Below are 19,438 nucleotides of genomic sequence, written 5' to 3'. Positions count from 1 at the left end.
GAGCGCTGTCCAAAGGCTCTTTGAGCCCTGTCCGCCCTGCCCGGCGCTCAGCGAGCCGCACCGAGCTCCCCGGGCCGCGGTGGCCCCGCTCGGAGCCCGCGGGGAGCCCGGGGACACCCACGGCTGCCGCCGCGGAACCTTCGTGCTGCGGAACCTTCGTGCTGCGGCGCGGGGGCCGCGGGCTGCGGGGGCGGGCTGGGGCGGACCGCGCGGAGCCGGGGCGGGAGCTGAGGCGGGATCGGGGCCGGGATCGGGGCCGGGATCGGGGTCGGGATCAGGAGCGGGAGCGGGATCAGGATCGGGATCAGGATCGGGAGTGGGAGCTGAGCCGGGAAGCGGCCCCGCGGACCCGGCCAGGCCGAGATGTACGCGGGGCTGCAGGAGCTGGGAGTGGCCAATGGCGAGGACCTCAAGGAGACCCTCACGAACTGCACGGAGCCGCTGAAGGCCATCGAGCAGTTCCAGGTGCGCTGGGCGCCGCGGAGGTGCCGTGTGGGGCCGGGCTGTGCGGGGACAGGGAGCACGGGACGGTCCCCAGTGTTGTCTGGGGGTTTTCCTCGCTTTTTTTGTTATCCCGAGTGCCGTTCTCAGTCCTCGCTGCGGTTCGTGTTGCAGACGGAGAACGGGGTGCTGCTGCCCTCGCTGCAGTATGCCCTGCCCTTCCTGGACCTGCACGGCACCCCCCGGCTCGAGTTCCACCAGTCCGTGTTCGATGAGCTGCGGGAGAAGCTGCTGGAGAGGGTCTCTGCCATCGCCTTGGAGGGGAAGGTCGAGGAGAGGTTTGTCAGCAGTCTTGTTTGTTCCTTAGAGTAAGCTGGGAGTTCTGCGTGAAAATACAGTGGATGGGTGACTTCTGTAAAGGAGAGTTGTGTTCCTCAGGCGCTGAGTTGCAGTGGCTTTGAAGTGAGCCACTTTGTTTCTTCACTGCTCCATGGTACTTAATTTGGTGCTTTTCCATGTTTTCAGATACAAGAAGCTGGAAGATCTGCTAGAGAAGAGCTTTTCCCTGGTCAAGATGCCCTCCATACAGCCCGTGGTCATGTGTGTCATGAAGCACTTGCCCAAGGTAGGACCACTGCACTGGTTGTGCTGGTGTGACATGGTGTGTCACTGCTGTGGCATCTCTGCTGTGGCTCTGGCAGGTGGACTCTGCTCCTTCTGCAGGTGTGTTATTCAGTGTTGGGGACTGACTGAAGGTTTAATACATTCTTGTATCTGCTAATAACTCAGTGGACTAATGCAAAAAGCATTTTATATTTTCATAATCAGATGAGACTATTTCCCTATTTTCTTCAATCCATGCAGCTTCCTAAAAAGTCAAGTTCACTGACAGCTGAATGTGTGGATTGCAGGTCCCTGAGAAGAAGCTGAAGCTGGTGATGGCTGATAAGGACCTGTACAAGGCCTGTGCTGTGGAGGTGAAGAGACAGATCTGGCAGGACAACCAGGCTCTCTTTGGGGATGAGGTGTCACCCCTGCTGAAGCAATACATCCTGGAGAAGGAGAACATTCTCTTCAGCAATGATATTTCCTTCCTGCAAAATTTCTTCAGTCCATCTCCCAAAACGAGGCGTCAAGGAGAGGTAAGGACAAGGGAACCCTCACATCGTGCTGGTGAGGGGAATTGATCAGCTTTCAGTCAACCATCACATAACAGGGGCTGTTTTCCCCTGCCCACCTTTGCTGCTGAAGTTGTTCAGCTGGACAAATGCAAGAAACACCAGGCCATTTTCTTCTACACATCTTCATGAAAGCAGCAGGAATTATTTTAGTAGTTATGTAATAATTGATGAATTTTCTAAGCTGTTTATGCACTTCAAAAAAAAAAAAAAAAGCAAGGTCAGATTTTTTTCTCTGTTGTTCAGTCTGGCTTTAATACACTTCAGCTGTTCAGCTCTATCACATCAGTTTGAATATGTTAATATGTTAAATTTCTTTTCTTGGGACCTTTTTTAGTGGACATAGCTCAACTGAAGTTGCTTTTTTTTTTGTGAAAATGGAGAAGGACATGGAAAGCTGTAGTTAATTGGCATCCAGAAAAGTTCCTCTTTGAATTAAATTAACTATAAGGCAGTGTAAAGCCATAATTTAAGAGAGGGCAGCACATCTGTTACATGAGGGGTTGTTTTAGGCCTGTTTTGCTTTCAAAATAATTGGGTGTAAATGCCCTGGTGCAACTTACTCCAGGTTTGCACTGTAGAGTTGTGCACCAGCCCCAGCTGGGCACTCAGCCTCACACGTCCACTCGGTCACTCCCCCTGAGGGGGTGGGGGGAGAATCAGAAGGGTAAAAGACAGGAACTTGTGGGTTGAGATAAAAACCTGTTATGGCTGTTGAAGGTTTGGTAAATGTCTCTCGGACAAATGCTACTGGAAACCTTGGAGTAAACAGTTCCTTTTCAGGACCTCATGTCCCTGCAGATGCTTCAGTCTTGGTAAATCACGTAACAGAATTAATTTTAATTTTGTGTGTGTGTGTGAAATGAGAGCATCTCTTGGTGCTGAGCCCACATCTCTTCCACCCTGAGCTCAGGTGGTGCAGAAGCTGACCCAGATGATTGGGAAGAACGTGAAGCTCTATGATATGGTGCTGCAGTTCCTGAGGACGTTGTTCCTTCGCACCAGGAATGTCCATTACTGCACGCTGAGGGCAGAGCTCCTCATGTCACTGCATGACCTGGAGATCAGTGAGATCTGCACTGTTGACCCCTGTCACAAGGTACCAATCATGTGGGACAGATGGGGGTATTTATGGAGAGTTTTCTGGAAAAATCCCAGAGATGAGTCCTTCCTGTAAAGAGAATTCAGACCTTGAGCCTAAATGTCATCTTATATTCCTTGGACCTTCAGGTGAAAATTTCATCTTGGTTAAGCAGTAGTTTGCTTTCATTTCATAAGCCATGAATCATTCAAATTTAGGGAACTTTAGCAGTGTTAAAAGCAAGGTCTAATCCGACATCTAATCTGTGTAGATGCTGCAGAAATAATAAAAACCATCAGCTCGCCCCAGGTTCTTACTCCAGGCTTCCCTCCCAGTTGTGGATATGCTCCATCTGTCAGTAAATTCTGTGTGTAACAGTGAATACTTTGGATATTGAATTATAAGGACACATGAAACTATTCAAGTATTGGGAGGTGACAGATGTGTTAATGTCACAGCAGGATCTTGTCACTGGCCCCTTGTTCATGGTAGCATCACTCTGACCTGGAACAAGGCTTTTCTCTGAAAAAGCCTTGTGTATTATGCTTAAAAACTAGTTTACTAATACAGCTCTAAAGCAGAAACACTTCCACTGTCAAAATCCCCTTATTTAGAGAGTGAGAGTGCTATTGCAATGGCCAAAATAAACCAAATTTGTATTTCTAAGTGATGCCGCTTCTTTCTCAGTCTCCTACTTGTGTAAATCCACAGGTGTGCAGGGCAGTGGTGGATTGAATAAATGCCTGCTCCTTAGTTCCCAGGGAATGCCTTTCCTGGGAGGGCAGAAAGTGACCCCAGGTTAACTTCCCTGGGCATTCCTGACCTCCTTTTGGGATATTGGCATTTCTGCGCCCTGTGTTTGTGACCAGTGTGGTACCATGCCTAAGTGCATTAATGAAGCGTCTTAATTCCAGATATTGGGGAGTCATTCTGAGCCTGTTTTCTCTGCCATCATGTGTTTTATTGCTGGTTTAATGGGTTCATAAAGCTCCCTCCATTTGGTGACAGTTCACCTGGTGCCTCGACGCCTGCATTCGGGAGAAGTTCGTGGACAACAAGAGAGCTCGGGAGTTGCAAGGGTTCCTGGATGGAGTGAAGAAAGGACAAGAACAGGTGTTGGGGTAAGGCACTTGGGCTGTTCATTGGGAAAGTGAAAATGGGTTCCTGGCACTCTCAACGTCCGACAGGTGCTGAAGGTGTTAATTTTTCCCTAAAGCCAGCAAACCTCCAGCAGCCCCTCTGTGCAGTCACATCCCAAACATCCCCCAGTGCCCTGGGGCACAGCCAAGCACATCCTGGTGGCAGAGCTTGCACTGCTTCACTTGCCACTCTTGAGTCTCCCCTGTGGCCTCATAACAAAATTCAAGAGCCTTTGTTAGGGAGTCAGAATAACTTATTATGAATGTCTTGTCTGGCTTTAAACCCAGAGAAAATGGGCTGGTGGTGTTTGTCAGTTAAAGTACTCCATTAGCTCCAAATGACACCCCTGCTGTGATCTGCCACACTTACTTTTCTGGAAGGTGCCCTCACAGTATTTTATTTAGCTGGTACTTTCAGATTTTGCCCATTGGTATTTAAAACTATTTGAGAATCACTTTTACCTGTTGTTTTTCCAAGGCCTCTGAGACTTTTCTGTCCTCAGCACTCTGGAGATGGTCAAAACCTGCCAGGTTAAAATGCTGGGGCCACCAGAGCTCCACTGCCTGTGGGCTGTGTCCCAGCAGGGCTTCAGCTGGCTGTGTGCTTGATCTCAGTGCAGAAGAGTCTCAGCAATTGTTTTTGTGCTCCTCCAAGTCAAAACCAACCATGAATGTTATTTCTTTGCAAGGCAGGAGAAGGTTCATCAGGTGCACACAGCTGGGTATGGATCTGTACAATGGGGTTGTTGGTTATGTGTGACAAGTGTTGATTTTTACTTCTTCTCAGGGACTTATCAATGATCCTGTGTGATCCCTTTGCCATCAACACCTTAGCCCTGAGCACCATAAGGCACCTGCAAGACCTCGTTGGGCAGGACACCTTACCCAGGGTAAGCACTGCAGCTTGTGTGCCTAACCTGAACTGTGGTCTTGGCTGACTGGCAGCCATCAGGGAAGGACTGACGGTGTCCAAGTCTCCTTAAGTTCCCAGATAATCAGTTGGAATAAGGGAAACATGATTCCTGTGCATTTGCAGAGCTCTGCAGGAGCTGTTTGGACATGGGCATTTTGGAACTCTCCAAACTGACCGTAAATTCTTTGCATGGCTCATTCTGCCCTGGCAGCTGTGCAAATACAGAATAATGTGTAGAATCTGTGCCTCCCTGCTTTGTCCTTCCATCAGTTTGTCTGACAGCAGCACCTTTCTCCTGCCACAGTGAATGCCGTGGGTTTGTTTGCACTGTTCTGGTCTGGTGGCTGAGCTAAAACACAGTTCCTGCAAGTGGAGTCTGCAGGAGGTGCTGAAGTGTTAAAGAAGGGCACCTTGACAGGTGTCTGAACAACGGGAGCCATTGCTGGGTTTATCCCTGAGTCGTTAAATGTTATTGTTGCATGGAATAACTTCCTTGTGACAGTTTAAGACTGAAAATCGTTTGGGTTTCGGGACACAATACAAACAAAAAAACCCATTGGCATTCTTACACACCCTTTCTCCTCCTTTCCTCTGCTGAGATGACTTGGTTTGTCCTGTCACACGATATATTTTAGTGCACTAATTGGGCTGGACACATTTTAAAAAGATGTGCTCAGATGGCTGCGAACTTCCTGGTGCATTATAAATTTACAACCCCCCACAAACCCTCAGGTGTGTCAGTTATTCGATGCCCATTTGAGGATCAGTTTTCAATTAACTTGAAGAACTGAATGCCTTAAGCAGTGTTGGTTAAAGCTGCTAATCCAGAACAGCTTTGAATATAAACCACTACTTCCAAATAAATATCTCATGTGGAAGATCAAAATAGCTGTTTTTCTTCTCCCCTTAAAATTCGAGGAAAGCCCAGATCTGCTGCTGCTCCTTAGGATGCTGTCTTTGGGACAGGGGGCCTGGGACATGATTGACAGCCAAGTCTTCAAGGAACCAAAAATGGTGAGCCCTTTTGATGTTTAGAATTTTAACACAATGAATCAAATTTAGACTTGTTTATTATTTTATTGCATTCCTGATTTAACATTTGTTCTCCAAATGTCTCATCAGAGCTTTCTTGGGAACAAACCAGTGGTGACAGAGCAGTGGATATGCTGTGAGCTTCCTTTACCTGCTTTTTTATTTCGATGGTCCTTACTGTTCTAAAATCAGCCTGTACCTCTGTTAGATACTGCACTGGTTGCTCATTGCTCTCTCATTTTTCCTGGAGTATTGTACACAACCGGTGGGTTCGTGGAACACATCTTGCATGAGGAAAGCAGGATTTCCAGGACTGGTCTAAAACTCTGGTAGCAGTTTAGAAGCTTTTCATTGACAAGAAAAATGGTTTTTCCCTTCCAGCTCTCTGTTAACAGCAGTTTTGTGTAGTGCCACATTTGACTGGAATCTTTTCCATGCTTTGGAAATCCTTTCCCAGTGTGACAGGAATCTCTGGTGGAGTTCAGCTGAGAGCACGAGGGCCAACCCTGGTGTTGCACAGCAGGGCTGTTCCTCAGGAGGAATTTGCTGTTTCTGTTCTGAACTATAAAGCAGTAAATGTTTACCTAGGGGGACATTTGAAGTCTCCAAAATACATCTATTCCTGACTGCTGGCACATTGAAATTCACCACAGGGAGGGTGTGCATTAACACTGGAACTGTAGCAGTGAGAGTGACCAGTAATTCTGAAGGTACTGCTGTGATTTGCGTTCTCTCATGAACTCTAAGGGAAAATGCTGAGTTTCTTTCCAAAGGGAGTCTCTGAATCTGTCTTTAAAATCTGATTTATTTGTGGTTGTGTTACCACAAATAAGCCTGGGCCATGCTGGGAGTCTGTAATTGTTGATATCAGCAGTTTGATGTCATCCTGAACACATCTCGTGGCTGCAGCAGTGCTGGGAAGGGCCTCTCAGAAGAATTGCTGCATAATTGTCCAAAGAAGGGGGTTGAGCAGGAGTATTTCTGTAGTGAGATGAAGCAGAGTTTTCCTAATTACCATGGAACATGTGGAAGTGAATTATTCAAGAATTTTGGCTGGAACTGGATGTCTGTGCGCTGGTTTTCCTCAGTGTGGGGTGAGGCTCCTCACATTGCCTGGCTTTTGTTAGAGCACTTCGGCACCATTAGGTGGCATGAAGTGATTAATGATGGCTTTGTTCTCTTCCCTCTGTCCTTCCCTCCCTCCAAGGAAGCTGAGCTGATCACCAGGTTCCTGCCCCTGCTGATGTCCTTTGTGGTGGATGACCACACCTTCACTGTGGATCAGAAGCTGCCTTCGGAGGAGAAGGGACCAATCCCCTACCCCAGCACCATTCCCGAGGCTTTCACCAAGTAGGTACCTGACACCAAAGCAGCAGGGAGCCAGCCAGAGCTGACAGGGAAAAACTGCCTGTGCTAAAGGAAAGGCTTCCTGGGATGAGATTCAGTGCTAATTCATCAAGTCTGAACTTTCCCTTTAACAAAACAGCTTCCCATTGTGCTTCCTCAAATAAAATTCATCTACATAAAGTAATATTTCCATAATAGCCATGCTCTCATTCAATATGAGAGTATTTGGTGTCTCTGTTCAGCTGAGTTTTGGGTGATTTTGGGTGCAGCACACTGGACCGTGCTGAATGCCCATGCTGAAGAGCACTATTTGAAATCATAAAGTTGGCATTTTTGGCACCCCCACTCTTTCTCGATTGAGAACCTGTCACTCCAGGGATGTCAGAAAGATAATTAGAACCTCTGTGTGCTCTGCTGTGTTCAAATCTTCCACTAACTTCCAGCACAGTTCTTCTCTGTGTGCCAGAATCTGGGATACTGTAGTTGTACTCTCCTCTATGACAATGTTGGTATTTGACTTTGGGAGACTAACACAGCATTGGACTTTGTATAGTTTTTGAGTATTTGGGCTCCTTCTAGAGCCCATTTTGAATAGCACTTTTATAATGAATACATTATAAATGTTCTTTGTTAAATCCAGCTGTGTGCTGAATGTTCAGTGTTTCTGGAGCGTGGTGGTGAACATAGGGGGGATGATCCATCTGCTCACTCACTGAGTAGCTGCTCTTCAGTGGGTTTGAGGTTAGCCACTGCTGTACCTACTTGATAACTATTCCAAAATTACTTTAAATCTCTTTAATAAAAGATCTAAAATTTTAAATAATCTGTTTTAGCTTTATCAGTGAATGAACTTTGCTTGTGCCGTAACAGGTTCCTGCAGGAGAACAGAATAGCCTGTGAGATTGGGCTGTATTACATCCTTCACATCACCAAACAGAGGAATAAGAATGCTTTCCTTAGGCTCCTGCCAGCACTAGGTAAGTTTTTGTCTCATCTTCTGTTCTTTGCCTTGTATTGGACACCCAGGAGGCCACTAAACCTGGAGTGAAAGGGATGTCAGAGCCAGGGACATAATATTCTGCCTTTGGCTCTTCTGGTGACTTAGCTGTGAGTCCTTGTAGGAGTGTGTGGGTTTGGCTGCAATTTTCTGCTGATCTGAGCATTTAGGGACAGTGGTTCCTTACATCAGGGGCTCCATTAGCAACGAGATTAGCTGAAAACTGTTTGGAATGAATGTGAAAGACAACAGAGCAGGTGCCCTAATTCTGCTGCTGCCCAGGGTGATTGCAGGTGGCCGGAAGTTGCTGGGACTTGGCTGTGTGTGGTGAAAAAACTGGTAACAAAATAGGACTGAACACAGCCTTAATTTTTTCACCAGTATTATCTTGTTCACTGACTCCTCTGGGATGAGTTGCAGGAGGTCTCTGGAGCAATCTGCTCCTAATCTTTTATGTCCGAAAGATCAAAGCCACCTGCTTGGGCTGCCTGTTTTCAAAGGAAATTAGAAAAAAAATGACTGAAAGAAAGTAGGCTTAGATTAGATATTGGGAAGGAATTGTTCCCTGGGAGGGTGGGCAGGCCCTGGCACAGAGTGCCCAGAGCAGCTGTGGCTGCCCCTGGATCCCTGGCAGTGCCCAAGGCCAGGCTGGATGGGTCTGGGACAGTGGGAGGTGTCCCTGCCCATGGCAGGGGTGGCACTGGATGGGCTTTAAGGTCCCTTCCAGCCCAAACCATTCTATGATGAAACCTCACTGCAGGATTTTCAGCAGGAGCTGTGTGGACAGCTTTTGGCACATCCTTGTCAATCTCTGTTTCTTTCCTTTCTGTGTTTTCTAGTTGAGACATTCAGTGACTTGGCCTTCAGTGACATTTTCCTGCATCTGCTCACTGGTAACCTCACCCTGCTCAGTGATGAGTTTGCACTTGAGGAGTTCTGCACCAGTCTCTTTGATGGCTTCTTCCTCACTGCCTGCTCCAGGTAAAGCAGATTTTTCTCACTGGGAGAGAGGCAGTTTACAGAATGCCTGACTGAGGTTCTACTGCTTTGAACAATGGTTTAATAGTTCACCAAATTCTTCACAGGCAGTGAAAATATTATCCTGATGCTGTTTCCCTTTAAGGAAAGGTTTATGTTTTGGGATGAAGTTTTTATCAGCAAGATGGTTATGTCTTGACTGTGAATGATTATCTAAACTGTAATTAATTATCCCAAAGTTGGAGTTGCAGAGGAGAATATCCTTCAGGCTTTGCAGTAGCTCTGGATATGTAGAGTTAACTTCAGCTCTTTGCAATATCATCTGCACACAAAAATCTCTTGTTACCTCTGGTCAGGCACTGTGCTTTAGCTGCTGGCCTGCAGACCAGCATCTAGAAAGCTTCTCCCAAAGCCACTGAAATTGCTGCTGGGGCATAGCAGCATGTGCTGCTGCTTCCTCCACACACTCTGTGCTTGAAATCTCCCCCTCCCTCCTCATGGTTGTGTAGGTAATCCACTCCTGTTGAACAATTCCTTGTATCCTTGAAGGTCTAAGGCAGTGTTAGTGCTTACACTAAGTTAGCCCCTTACAGAAGCTACAATTCTCAGGGGTTTTGGAAATCTGTAGCAAAGTCTGTGGTGGGGTGAATTATTCCGGTGCTGTTGCTTCCTTGTTACAAGGTGGTGTTTGTGTGTCTTGGTTACTCTGTTTTCAAATGGCTCTTGCAGGAAGGAGAATGTGCACAGACACGTGCTCAGGCTGCTGCTCCATCTGCATCACAAAGTGGCCCCAACCAAACTAGAGTCTCTCCAGAAGGCTTTGGAGCCCACCAAGCAGGTAGGAAGGGAAGCAGGAGAAAGGGAAAACTGATTGCAAATGAAAGCAGCTGCCTTTGCAGACTTTGTTTAATGGAACACGAGCTCTGCTTTCCAGCTGTACCAAGCTGTGGCCTAATTCCCTCATGGCTCCCTCTTTCTGTGCTGGTTTGTGTTGAACATACGGGGTGAAGGCACACTTGGTGTTCTGGCTGGAATGGAGTGTGACTCTGCTGTTTCCCCTCCCTGATTCTCATTCTGCAGAGTGGGGAAGCTGTGAAGGAGCTTTACAACCAACTCGGTGAGAAACTGGAGCTCCGCAAGCCCAGCCCGGCTGAAGTGACTGAGACTCCCTCCATGGAGCTGCCCCTGCCCACCGTGCCCACTCCAGCCTCACGCTGAGCTCTGGCTGCAGGGCAGGACTGAGAGGAGAGGAACTGAGCCTGTGCTGCCTTCTGAGTGTCTCTGCTCACGTGGTGGAAACAAAAAGCCACTGAAGCTCCTTCAGGAAACGCTGCAGTTCACCCAACTCACTGGCTCTTGTTGGTTAGAAAACTGTGTGCAGTGCATTGCAAGGTTTACTTTTCTTAAAGATAGCTGAGTGTCTTCTTGTAGATCCACTTCAAATCTGACTGTACATTTTTTTTTAAAAAAAGGAAAATGCATATTTTTAAGCTTGGCATCCTGTGTTTAATTTAAACTCTGCTCAGTGGAGCCCTGCTGTGGTTGAGCAGGTGGTGTGGGCTCCTGAGGCTGAGTGTAGTTTTCTTTGGCCTTGATCTGCCCCTTGAGGTCTTTAGAGAAGATGCTCAAGAGGAGGAAAGAGTCAGAGGAGATGAGCTCCACTGAAACCAGTTCCTGTTCCAGGTTCCAGCTCTCGTGGCACGTGGTAAGATGAGCTGCACTAGTCAGAGGTGTTCACTGCTGCCACCAGCCCAAGCAGCAGTCAGCGGCCTCTTCTCAGATGGGCTTTCACAAAGAGAGCCAGAAATTGAGCCAGTCTCTCCCCTTTTCTCCCCACTTTTCTCCAAAGGAGTAGCTTGAAGTGAGTCCTGGAGCTGGTTACAAAGAACAAGACTGTGATGTCCCTCAGTGACAGCAGGGGTTGAGTGTAGGTGGAGTGAAATACAGTTTTTGAAAGAACAGAGTCATGGAAATGACCTGGGTTGGAAGGGATCTTAAAGATCACCCAGTGCCACCCCTGCCATGGCAGGGACACCTCCCACTGTCCCAGGCTGCTCCCAGCCCCAATGTCCAGCCTGGCCTTGGGCACTGCCAGGGATCCAGGGGCAGCCAGAGCTGCTCTGGGCACCCTGTGCCAGGGCCTGCCCACCCTCCCAGGGAAGCGTGGTAGTGAACATAGCCTGAGCAGCCTGTGCAGGGTGCTGGATGTGCAGGATCTGGGATTCCAGGCATCCAGGGGTGTGGGGTGCAGGGTGCTGGGGTGCAATATCCCAATATCCCATCTGTCCCTGCCCTCTGGCAGTGGGAAGCCATTCCCTGTGTCCTCTCACTCCAGGCCCTTGTGAAGAGTCTCTCTCCATCTTCCTTGCAGGTTCCCTTCAGGCACTGGAAGGCTGCAGTTGGGTCTCCCCAAAGCTTCTCCAGGCTGCAAGGCCTGTTCTTCATGGCTCACTTGTGTCGCTGTTTCTGTTCCAGTTCTGCTTTTGCTGCTGCCTCAGCTGGAGTGTGCAGGGGCCTGTTCAGTGCCTGACCACCCTCTGGGGGAAGAACCTTGTCCTGATACCCAGCCTGAACCTTCTCCCTTTTCTTCACCCCTCATCAGCCCTCGTTTTCCTGGGACTTGAGCACTCGGAGTGCCAAGTCATGCTCAGGAGACTTTTCTGGTTCCTGAAGCTGTGTCCAAACAAACCAAACAAACATGGTAGTTGAGTAGAGTTGGAACTCCCTCTGCAGTGCTGCTCCCTCCCTCTCTGTGTGGTTTTCTTCCTCCTGAGCTCAGAAATGCTGTGTGAGGGCAGTGACTCCCCTCTCTTCATTGCCTTGGTGCTTTATTTCTCCTGTGATACCCTGTGGGAGAGCAGGAAAGGTGGGGTAGGTTTGTGTCTGACACAGGTGCACTGCCCTGTAGCCCACACTTCTTTGTGCCCCTTGTCTCCACTGCAGCTCCCGGGGTCAGGGTTGCTTTTGGGAGCCTCTCAGCAGTTCTGACTGGATTTGTTGGAAACAGGACCTGGGTGTAACAGTTGGGTCTTTCTTGCAAAGTTTTGGTTTCAAACTGTTTAAACTATCCTGGTAACTTAGACAAAATAACGTCCCACGCTGCTGCCAAACCTTGGCAATGAACCTGCTCAGGCCCATGCTCTGCTCAGACTTGGAGATTATTTTGGGATTGTTTTGGGGATTCTCTTGGTGGCTTTAGGTTCCCCTTATCCCAAGGCTGTCATGGTGCTCTCCTGCAGCAGGAATTTATAATCCAGGATGTTTTATTTTTTTTACTGCTTGGTAGAAAGGCCTCTGGTGTTTCAGCCTGTACCTGCAGAACTGACACACAGTGGTGATTATTCCCAGTTTTTTACATCCGTGAAGAAACTGAATCCCAGAATATGAACGGGCTGGTGGCAAGTTTGGCTGAGGAGGGGAGAGCCGGGCAGCTGAGAGGGGGTGGCTGCCAGTCCGTGCTCTCCTGGCCTGCTGCTGCTGCTCAAGGGCATGAGAAGAGAAGACAATTTCCAGAAAACAGCTTTAGTAGTGAAAATCTTCTGCTTCCATGTTGTGAGATGAGAAAGGTTTCACTCCTGTGCCAGGAATTAGAGACTCCTGCTGTGCATGTGCATGGCAGGAGCTGAGCTGGCTGCAGCAGGGTGCAGGGTCTGGGATTCCAGGGATGCAGGGTGCTGGGGTGCAGGGTGCTGGATGTGCAGGGTCTGGGATTCCAGGGATGCAGGGGTGTGGAGTTCAGGGTGCTGGATGTGCAGGGTCTGGGATTCCAGGGATGCAGGGTGCTGGGGTGCAGGGTGCTGGATGTGCAGGGTCTGGGATTCCAGGGATGCAGGGGTGTGGGGTGCAGGGTGCTGCCTGTGCAGGGTGCTGGATGTGCAGGGTCTGGGGTGCTGGACCGTGGCTTTTCCCTGTGCCAGGGCCAGGACACCCCTTGGTTCTGCTCCGGGGTTCCCACTCAGAGGGGTTCTCTCCCTTGTGCTCCCGCAGCTGCTGGTGCCAGGGCTGGTGCCGGCACAGCTCCGGGGGAGGTTCAGCCGGGCTGGGTAAGGGAATTTTTTCCCAGTCTTTCAGCACAGTGCCCGGCGGGGACGCTGCGAGCACAGGCACTGCTGTGGGTGTGCACTAGAGGGTGGTGCAGCCCTGCGTGCCCCGAGATCGTCCCGGACTGGGAGCAGGAATCGCTCCCTGCTTACGCTTAGAGGTGACAGTTTGTCTTTGCAGCAGGGGTGTGATCCCTGGGACACGAACAAACCGTGTGTTCTCTCCAAACCTGCTGTGCCTGACTGCGGAGAGAACTTTTACAAAGAGTTCAAATTATCTGGAGCAATCCGTGGGCTTTCCTGAGGGATCAGAGGAACTCAGGGCCCAGGGAGGTTCCTCAGGCTCAGTTAGGCTGTGACTTACAGGGCAACAAGAGGTGGGGACTGGACAGCTGAAGGCATTGTCAGGCATCCTCACACTTCTGAATGCTCCAAAGCATCTGCTCCTTGGCGGAACACCCTGTTCTTGGTGCTGTGGGCACTGGACCCACTGGAAAATGGGAACAATGAATGGGATGTGGTGCAGGTGGCTGGAGGGAAGATGGACAGTGAAAGGAGTGTCTGACAAAGGCTGGAGCAGATGCTGCACAGCAGAAAACTGAGTTATCCCTCTCCAGGAGACTTTTCTGGCTGAGTTGCTGCAAGATTCAGGTTTTGCAGTTGCCTTTGGGTTAATTCTGGTGAGTTGGGTGTGGTGGGGGATTTGGTTTGTGACTTTCCCTGCAGAAGATCCCCTTATCCAGCTCCTTGGGATGAATGTCTGTCTTCAACTTTGGAAGTGTTGCATCTAGGCCAGAAAATGAAGTGACATGAAAAATCTTGTTAATTCCTGTCCTGGTTTCAGCTGAGATAGAGATAATTTTTTTCTTAGATATTTAATTCCTTTTTCAGCATAATTCAGCCATGTGAGGGTGGAGAATATCCCGATTTTGCCTGTAGGTGCATATAAAGGGGTTTCTGCCTGCTCTGAATGCTGTTTGAGCTCTCCTCAGGCTGGGGCTGTCTCAGCTGTCTCGGGAGGTGTGCTTGGAGGTGCCCAGCAGCAGGGCTGTGTGGGGCAGGGCTGTGCCACAGCCTGGGCCTGGGTGCTCTGAGCCTCTCCAGAGGCAGAGAGAGAGCACACGGGGCCATCCAGTCTCCAGCCTTTATTCCAGTTTTGATGGGTGACACACGGCTGCTGCTCTATGCTCCCTTTTGTACAGCAGTGAGAAGTCTCTCAGTGACTGAGAAGTCTCTGTCCCTACAGCCGTGTCCGTGGATAGGTGTCTTGCTGGAGCAGCTTTGCAGGACGAGGAAGCATTTCTAACCTTCTCTAACAGATCCTGCTGGGACCCCCCTGCTCTCTCCACTTGGGTTTCTCACCATTTCCCCCCCAGGCCATTTTGTTAACAAGGACTGAGCTCCTTCCTCATGGCTCTGAACCCCAGGCTTGCTCTGGGTGTCCTTGCCAGCACTCCCCTTCCACCAGAGCCAGGCTCAGCATTAAAAACAAGGGGCAGATCAGCTTCTCAGAGCTTCAGGTGGGTGTAAAGCATGGATCGAGGGCAGCTCCACCCAGGGTCACTCAGTGCTGAGGACACTTCAGACAGGGTTGCTGCGCTATGGTTGCTCCAGTTCATGGACATCCTCTGCATTCCCTGCTCTTTCCCAAGTCCCTTCCCTGTTCCTGCCCTCTGTGGTGCAAGAAGGACCATCAGCAAATTGAGGAGAATCCAGCAGCACATGGAGACCACACTAAAGATAACGAGGTCAGTCCAGCTGGTAGGAGAACTTCCCAAAAGCAGCTGAACCATCTGTGTTTGTGGGTTTGGGCCAGCTGGACCTGCCAGGGGAGTTTGAGAAGGACAGTGCTGAGCAACTGGAGGCAGTGAAACCTGCTTCCTTTTCTTGCAAAACAATTGCACAAGGGGCAAAGGTGCCTCACCTGGGCTGGCAGAGCTACCCTGGGGTGAGTCTGTGCTCTGCTTCTCCTCATCAGCAGGGCCTGGGGAAAGGGAAAACATCACTGGGAGACCACAGCCTCACATCTGCCTGTGACAGAGACAGCGGCCCAGGAGTGAGAATCGGGGTCTTTCCTTCTTCAGCAGCTTCTGTGAAGGTCATTCTATGGCAAGGAAGTGAGAAAGAATCAGCAGGGTTTGGGTTGCAAGGGACCTTAAAGCTCATCCCATCCACTCCCTGCCAGGGGCAGGGACACCTCCCACTGTCCCAGGCTGCTCCAAGCCCCAATGTCCAGCCTGGCCTTGGGCACTGCCAGGGATCCAGGGGCAGCCCCAGCTGCTCTGGGCACCCTGTGCCAGGGCCTGCCCACCCTCAGATATTTCTATGGTAATTCCTGTAACCAGACATCCAGCTTGAGCCAGACTAAACCGTGCTGGTTCTTGTGCCATTGCCATAAAAAACCAGTCCAGGACTCAGGAGACAATTGTTATTGTAGTTTTAATATTATTTTTTTCCCCTCAGGGGGAAAAATGTGCCAAAGCTGAGTTGCCTGATGAGGGTTAACAGAATAAAGAAGGGGTGAAATGTGCACAAAATCCTGGTGATGAATCATTAGCAATCTGATACAAAGCAACCCAATGATTAAGAACAACACTTTCATATTACCACTTTTCCAGGCACGGTTGTAGGTAGAAGCAAGTAAATTACCCTCAGAAGAAATGTGTCTCATAGCATCTGTTCTTTCTTTTGTTAATTATCGACTCGTTTGAGCCTGTGGAAGGAGCTGACAGATTCTGCAATGCCCCGTGTTGTTTTTGACTCTGAAGCTCCACTTTCCTGTCTGCTGTGAAGGCTGAGAGCTGCTCCAGCAGTTTATGTCCACTCTCCTCTCTGCCTCCAGATCTGTTTGACTCCTGAGTGAAGGAAGGGAGCCCTGGTGTGCTGAGAGAGGAAAGAGAGGCTGTGGCTGCAGTGGTTAATTCCCCTGAGCTCCCACATTGTTCAAGATGTCATCAGTGACTTGTGAAACGAAGCCTGGGCTGCAACAACAACGAAACCTCTGATCCAGTGGGTCACAGCCAGGTTTGTTCCCAGCCCACGTTCTCCAAACCAGCACCGTGGTCTCTGCTCAATCTCTACTGAGTAATCACATAATTGCAGGGGGATTTTTACAGATGGTTCCTTGAAGAGCAGCCAAAGGGCAAGGAAAGGAATCTGTTTTCCATCTCACCTACACCCAGCAGGACAACATTCATGGGCTGTGGTGATGCAGGAAACAGCCCTGCAACCAACAGGCTTGGGGCATTCGGAGACACCAGGACCTCCAATCCACCTTGGCCAGTGCTGTGGCTAAGCAGAGGGACTTGCACTTGCAGGTGTTTGTGGCCTGACTGTGCCTGGGGGGTCACTGGACCTTCTGGGTGCCTCCGGAATTTTGGGCTGTGACTTCGTGGCCTCTTGCAAGAGCTGCCTTGTCCTGATCTTTCAGTTCAACCCGTGTGTGGGAGGTTTGATGTTTCCAGAACTTGTCTACCCTGGTAGCTGGAGGGATCCTGCAGCCTTTGGGCCCCAAAAGGGAAATGCAGATCACTGTCTTTGCAGTGAAGCTCAGGAGCTCCTTCTAAAAAGCCAAAAATTGCAGCAAGGTTTAGGTCAACCCTGATTTACTGTAAGAAAACAGTTATTGCTGCCTTTTTGTGATGCACCTTGGGGGTTGTGGGAGTTCTGGGTCAGTGGTGAGCCCTAGGAAGGTGGGTTTTCCCGTTTGTTAGTCAGTCACACCACGTTCCAAGTGGAGGAATGGGATGATGGATGCTTCCCAGGAGCCTGAAGGAAGGTGATCGTTGGTGTTACAGGGCTGCAATGAATAGAAATATTAACTGGCACCTCCCACCTCTGTTTATTAGAATCTCTTCAGCAGTGCAGAGGCTTAGATTGACACCCAAAGTGAGGAAAACAGGCCCTGGGGAGCACAGGGACATAGTCCTGTTCCTCAGGGCCTCTGGTCCAACAATACACAGCCCAAACAACGGGAATGCTGCAGCAGCCGGGCTTGCAAGGAGTGAAGGGCTGCTGACTACTCAGTTATTCTGGGTTTTAATTCCAGCCCAGTCAGCTGGACTCAGCCTTGGACAAAGGAGCGTGGCCTCATGTCCACCCTGGTTTTACAAAGGAATTTCAAACCTGCCCTGGCTGCTGCTTAGGAATGACATGCTGTCATAGCTCCGGAGCTCGGCTGTGTCCCTTCTGTGTCTGCTTCTCCTCTGTGTGGGTTTGTGCCCCACCAAAACTGGAGCAGACTGCTCTGTGTCCCAAAGTCTGCTTTTCATTCCTTGCTCTTCAGAGCCTGCCTGAGTTCCAGGCTCTCTGACATCACCCCAGGTCCTGCTCCCCTCTCACTTTAGGTTGGGGAGCTTTTCTCCTTTCCCACAGTCTCTACCCAGGTTCCACCTGCTTGTCTTCTCTGTGGGGTTGTCTGAAAGCAGCAGCAGCAGGGCCAGGGTGTCTCTGAGGAGTGCTGGCTCTCAATTAAAGCCATTTGCAGAGCAGTGGAGAACTGGAGGAGCAGATCAAGGCTCTGGCCTGCAGGTGAGCTCTGTTTGGTACCCGTGTTATCACTAACCTTGTACACACATTTTATTGGCTTATCTCGGGTGCTGATGCTTATCAAACAGGGCAAGAGCCCAGCTGTTAATTGCTCCCAGCTCTTAGGAACCCACAGTGAGTTTGCAGACAGCTGCTGGGCTCTACTGACAGTGTTTGGACACGTGAAGGATCCTCACAGGTGCTTCTGCTCCCACCAAACTTCTCCAGGAGAACGAGGCCATGCCCTTGGGCTGAAGTTGTGGAACCACAGAATCCCAGACTGGTTTGGGTTAAAAGGAACCTTAAAGCCCATCCAGTGCCACCCCTGCCATGGGCAGGGACACCTCCCACTGTCCCAGGCTGCTCCAAGCCTCAATGTCCAGCCTGGCCTTGGGCACTGCCAGGGATCCAGGGGCAGCTCTGGGCACCCTGTGCCAGGGCCTGCCCACCCTCACGGGGAACAATTCCTTCCCAATATCCCATCTAAATCTGCCTTCAGGCTGGGGGGCAGAGGAGAAACACCAACATCCCAGGGCTCCCCACTGCTGTACCCCCTGTAACCCATGGCCACCACAGGGGCCCCTCAGCAGCACCACCAGCTCCCACCCTGCCCTCCTAAATTGGGCTTTAATCACTCTAAAATCTAAATATTTTTGAGTCATTTGTCAAAGAACTTGCTGCTCGTGACTAGTCACAGTTTGGGAGTCAGCTGCCATGCTCTCAGCTCACGAGCTGTTGGCTTTTCTACCTTATCTAGCGTTAATTATTACTTTTGTTCAGATGTTGGAGCATCTCTAACAGATCTGAGTGAGCTGTTGGGAGTTATTCCGCTGCTCCTACCCTGGTAACGTCTCTCTCTGTGGGAAAAGCTGCTCCCTCCTGGAACAAAGGAGTCACGTTGGGTTTACTCATCAAAAATTGCATTTGTATAAAACATCAGTGTTGTCCTTGGTCTCCAACCCCTCACCACGTCTGACTCGTACCATACATTAGAACCCATCACGCGCAGCCTGGCAACTCTCTCCGTTGCCGTGGGAACAGCTCCACTATCCTTTCATGGAGAACCTCAGATATTCCCATTTTCAGAGCTGCTAGAACACCTCCAGTCCTGGCTGCTTTCATTCACTTGCTCACTCCCCTCCACGAGCTCTTCTCCTCCCGATTTAGGGTTACTCAGCACTTCTGGGCTTGTCATGAGTTGGCTGAAGAAAGTCACACAGCACTTGGAGGTGCACGTTTGTGTGGGGCATTGATGGGTTTATTTCACATGCAGATCTGTCATGGAATTAGCATTCCCTAATGTGCATTGAAATGGTACTTAATAGGAAATTATCGAAGCCCTGGCTACTGCACACCTGTCTGCACTTACACACCCAAGGGAAAAGTTTCTGAGAAACCTCTGACCTCAGGTGGGTGAGGTGAGCTGGGTCAGGTGAGGAGCAGCTTCCCCGTGGCGAGTTTCTTGTGGGAGGGTTGTGATGTGTTTGCCACACCTCAATTGCACTGCCCAGCGTCTGGAACCCCAAGCCCAGCTCTCCCTGTGTAGGAGCTGTGGGATGGAGGATCCCTGGGGGTCCCTGGGTTTGCCCCTCCTCTGGGCCCCCTTTTCTGCTGTTGGGCACAGGTTTAGTTCTGGATGATCCTAATTAGTTATTGAGGGCTTATTATTTCACTTATGGAAAGATTGCATTGGAGTAACACAAATTTTGAGGAAGATGGTCTTAAAAACAATTCTTGAGAGGGCATTTTTTTGTTTAGTTCATAC

At 49.8% G+C, this 19,438-nt stretch overlaps 1 protein-coding gene across 1 annotated transcript; it reads left to right on the top strand.

Moving 5' to 3' along the window:
• The first annotated feature begins 331 nt into the window (after positions 1-331).
• On the top strand, positions 332-10,601 carry NELFB (negative elongation factor complex member B). Its single transcript, XM_032131022.1, has 13 exons — positions 332-465; positions 616-779; positions 967-1,066; positions 1,353-1,583; positions 2,533-2,718; positions 3,709-3,821; positions 4,627-4,729; positions 5,671-5,766; positions 6,992-7,134; positions 8,002-8,108; positions 8,968-9,109; positions 9,836-9,944; positions 10,187-10,601. The coding sequence occupies exons 1-13, from the start codon at positions 364-366 to the stop codon at positions 10,322-10,324; spliced, it is 1,734 nt and encodes a 577-aa protein (XP_031986913.1). The 5' UTR covers positions 332-363; the 3' UTR covers positions 10,325-10,601.
• Positions 10,602-19,438: the final 8,837 nt, after the last annotated feature.

The sequence above is a fragment of the Corvus moneduloides genome, chromosome 21 (assembly GCF_009650955.1).
Source record: "Corvus moneduloides isolate bCorMon1 chromosome 21, bCorMon1.pri, whole genome shotgun sequence".
Taxonomy (NCBI): Eukaryota; Metazoa; Chordata; class Aves; order Passeriformes; family Corvidae; genus Corvus; species Corvus moneduloides.
This window is presented reverse-complemented; position numbering and strand designations above follow the sequence as displayed.

What these genes read in the sequence shown, in the direction of transcription:
- NELFB (XM_032131022.1), top strand. Translation starts at nt 364, where the DNA reads ATGTACGCGGGGCTGCAGGAGCTGGGAGTGGCCAATGGCGAGGACCTC. An exon ending in TCATGAAGCACTTGCCCAAG is followed by an intron (nt 1,067 to 1,352) that starts GTAGGACCACTG and finishes TGTGGATTGCAG; the next exon opens with GTCCCTGAGAAGAAGCTGAA. An exon ending in TAGGCTCCTGCCAGCACTAG is followed by an intron (nt 8,109 to 8,967) that starts GTAAGTTTTTGT and finishes TGTGTTTTCTAG; the next exon opens with TTGAGACATTCAGTGACTTG.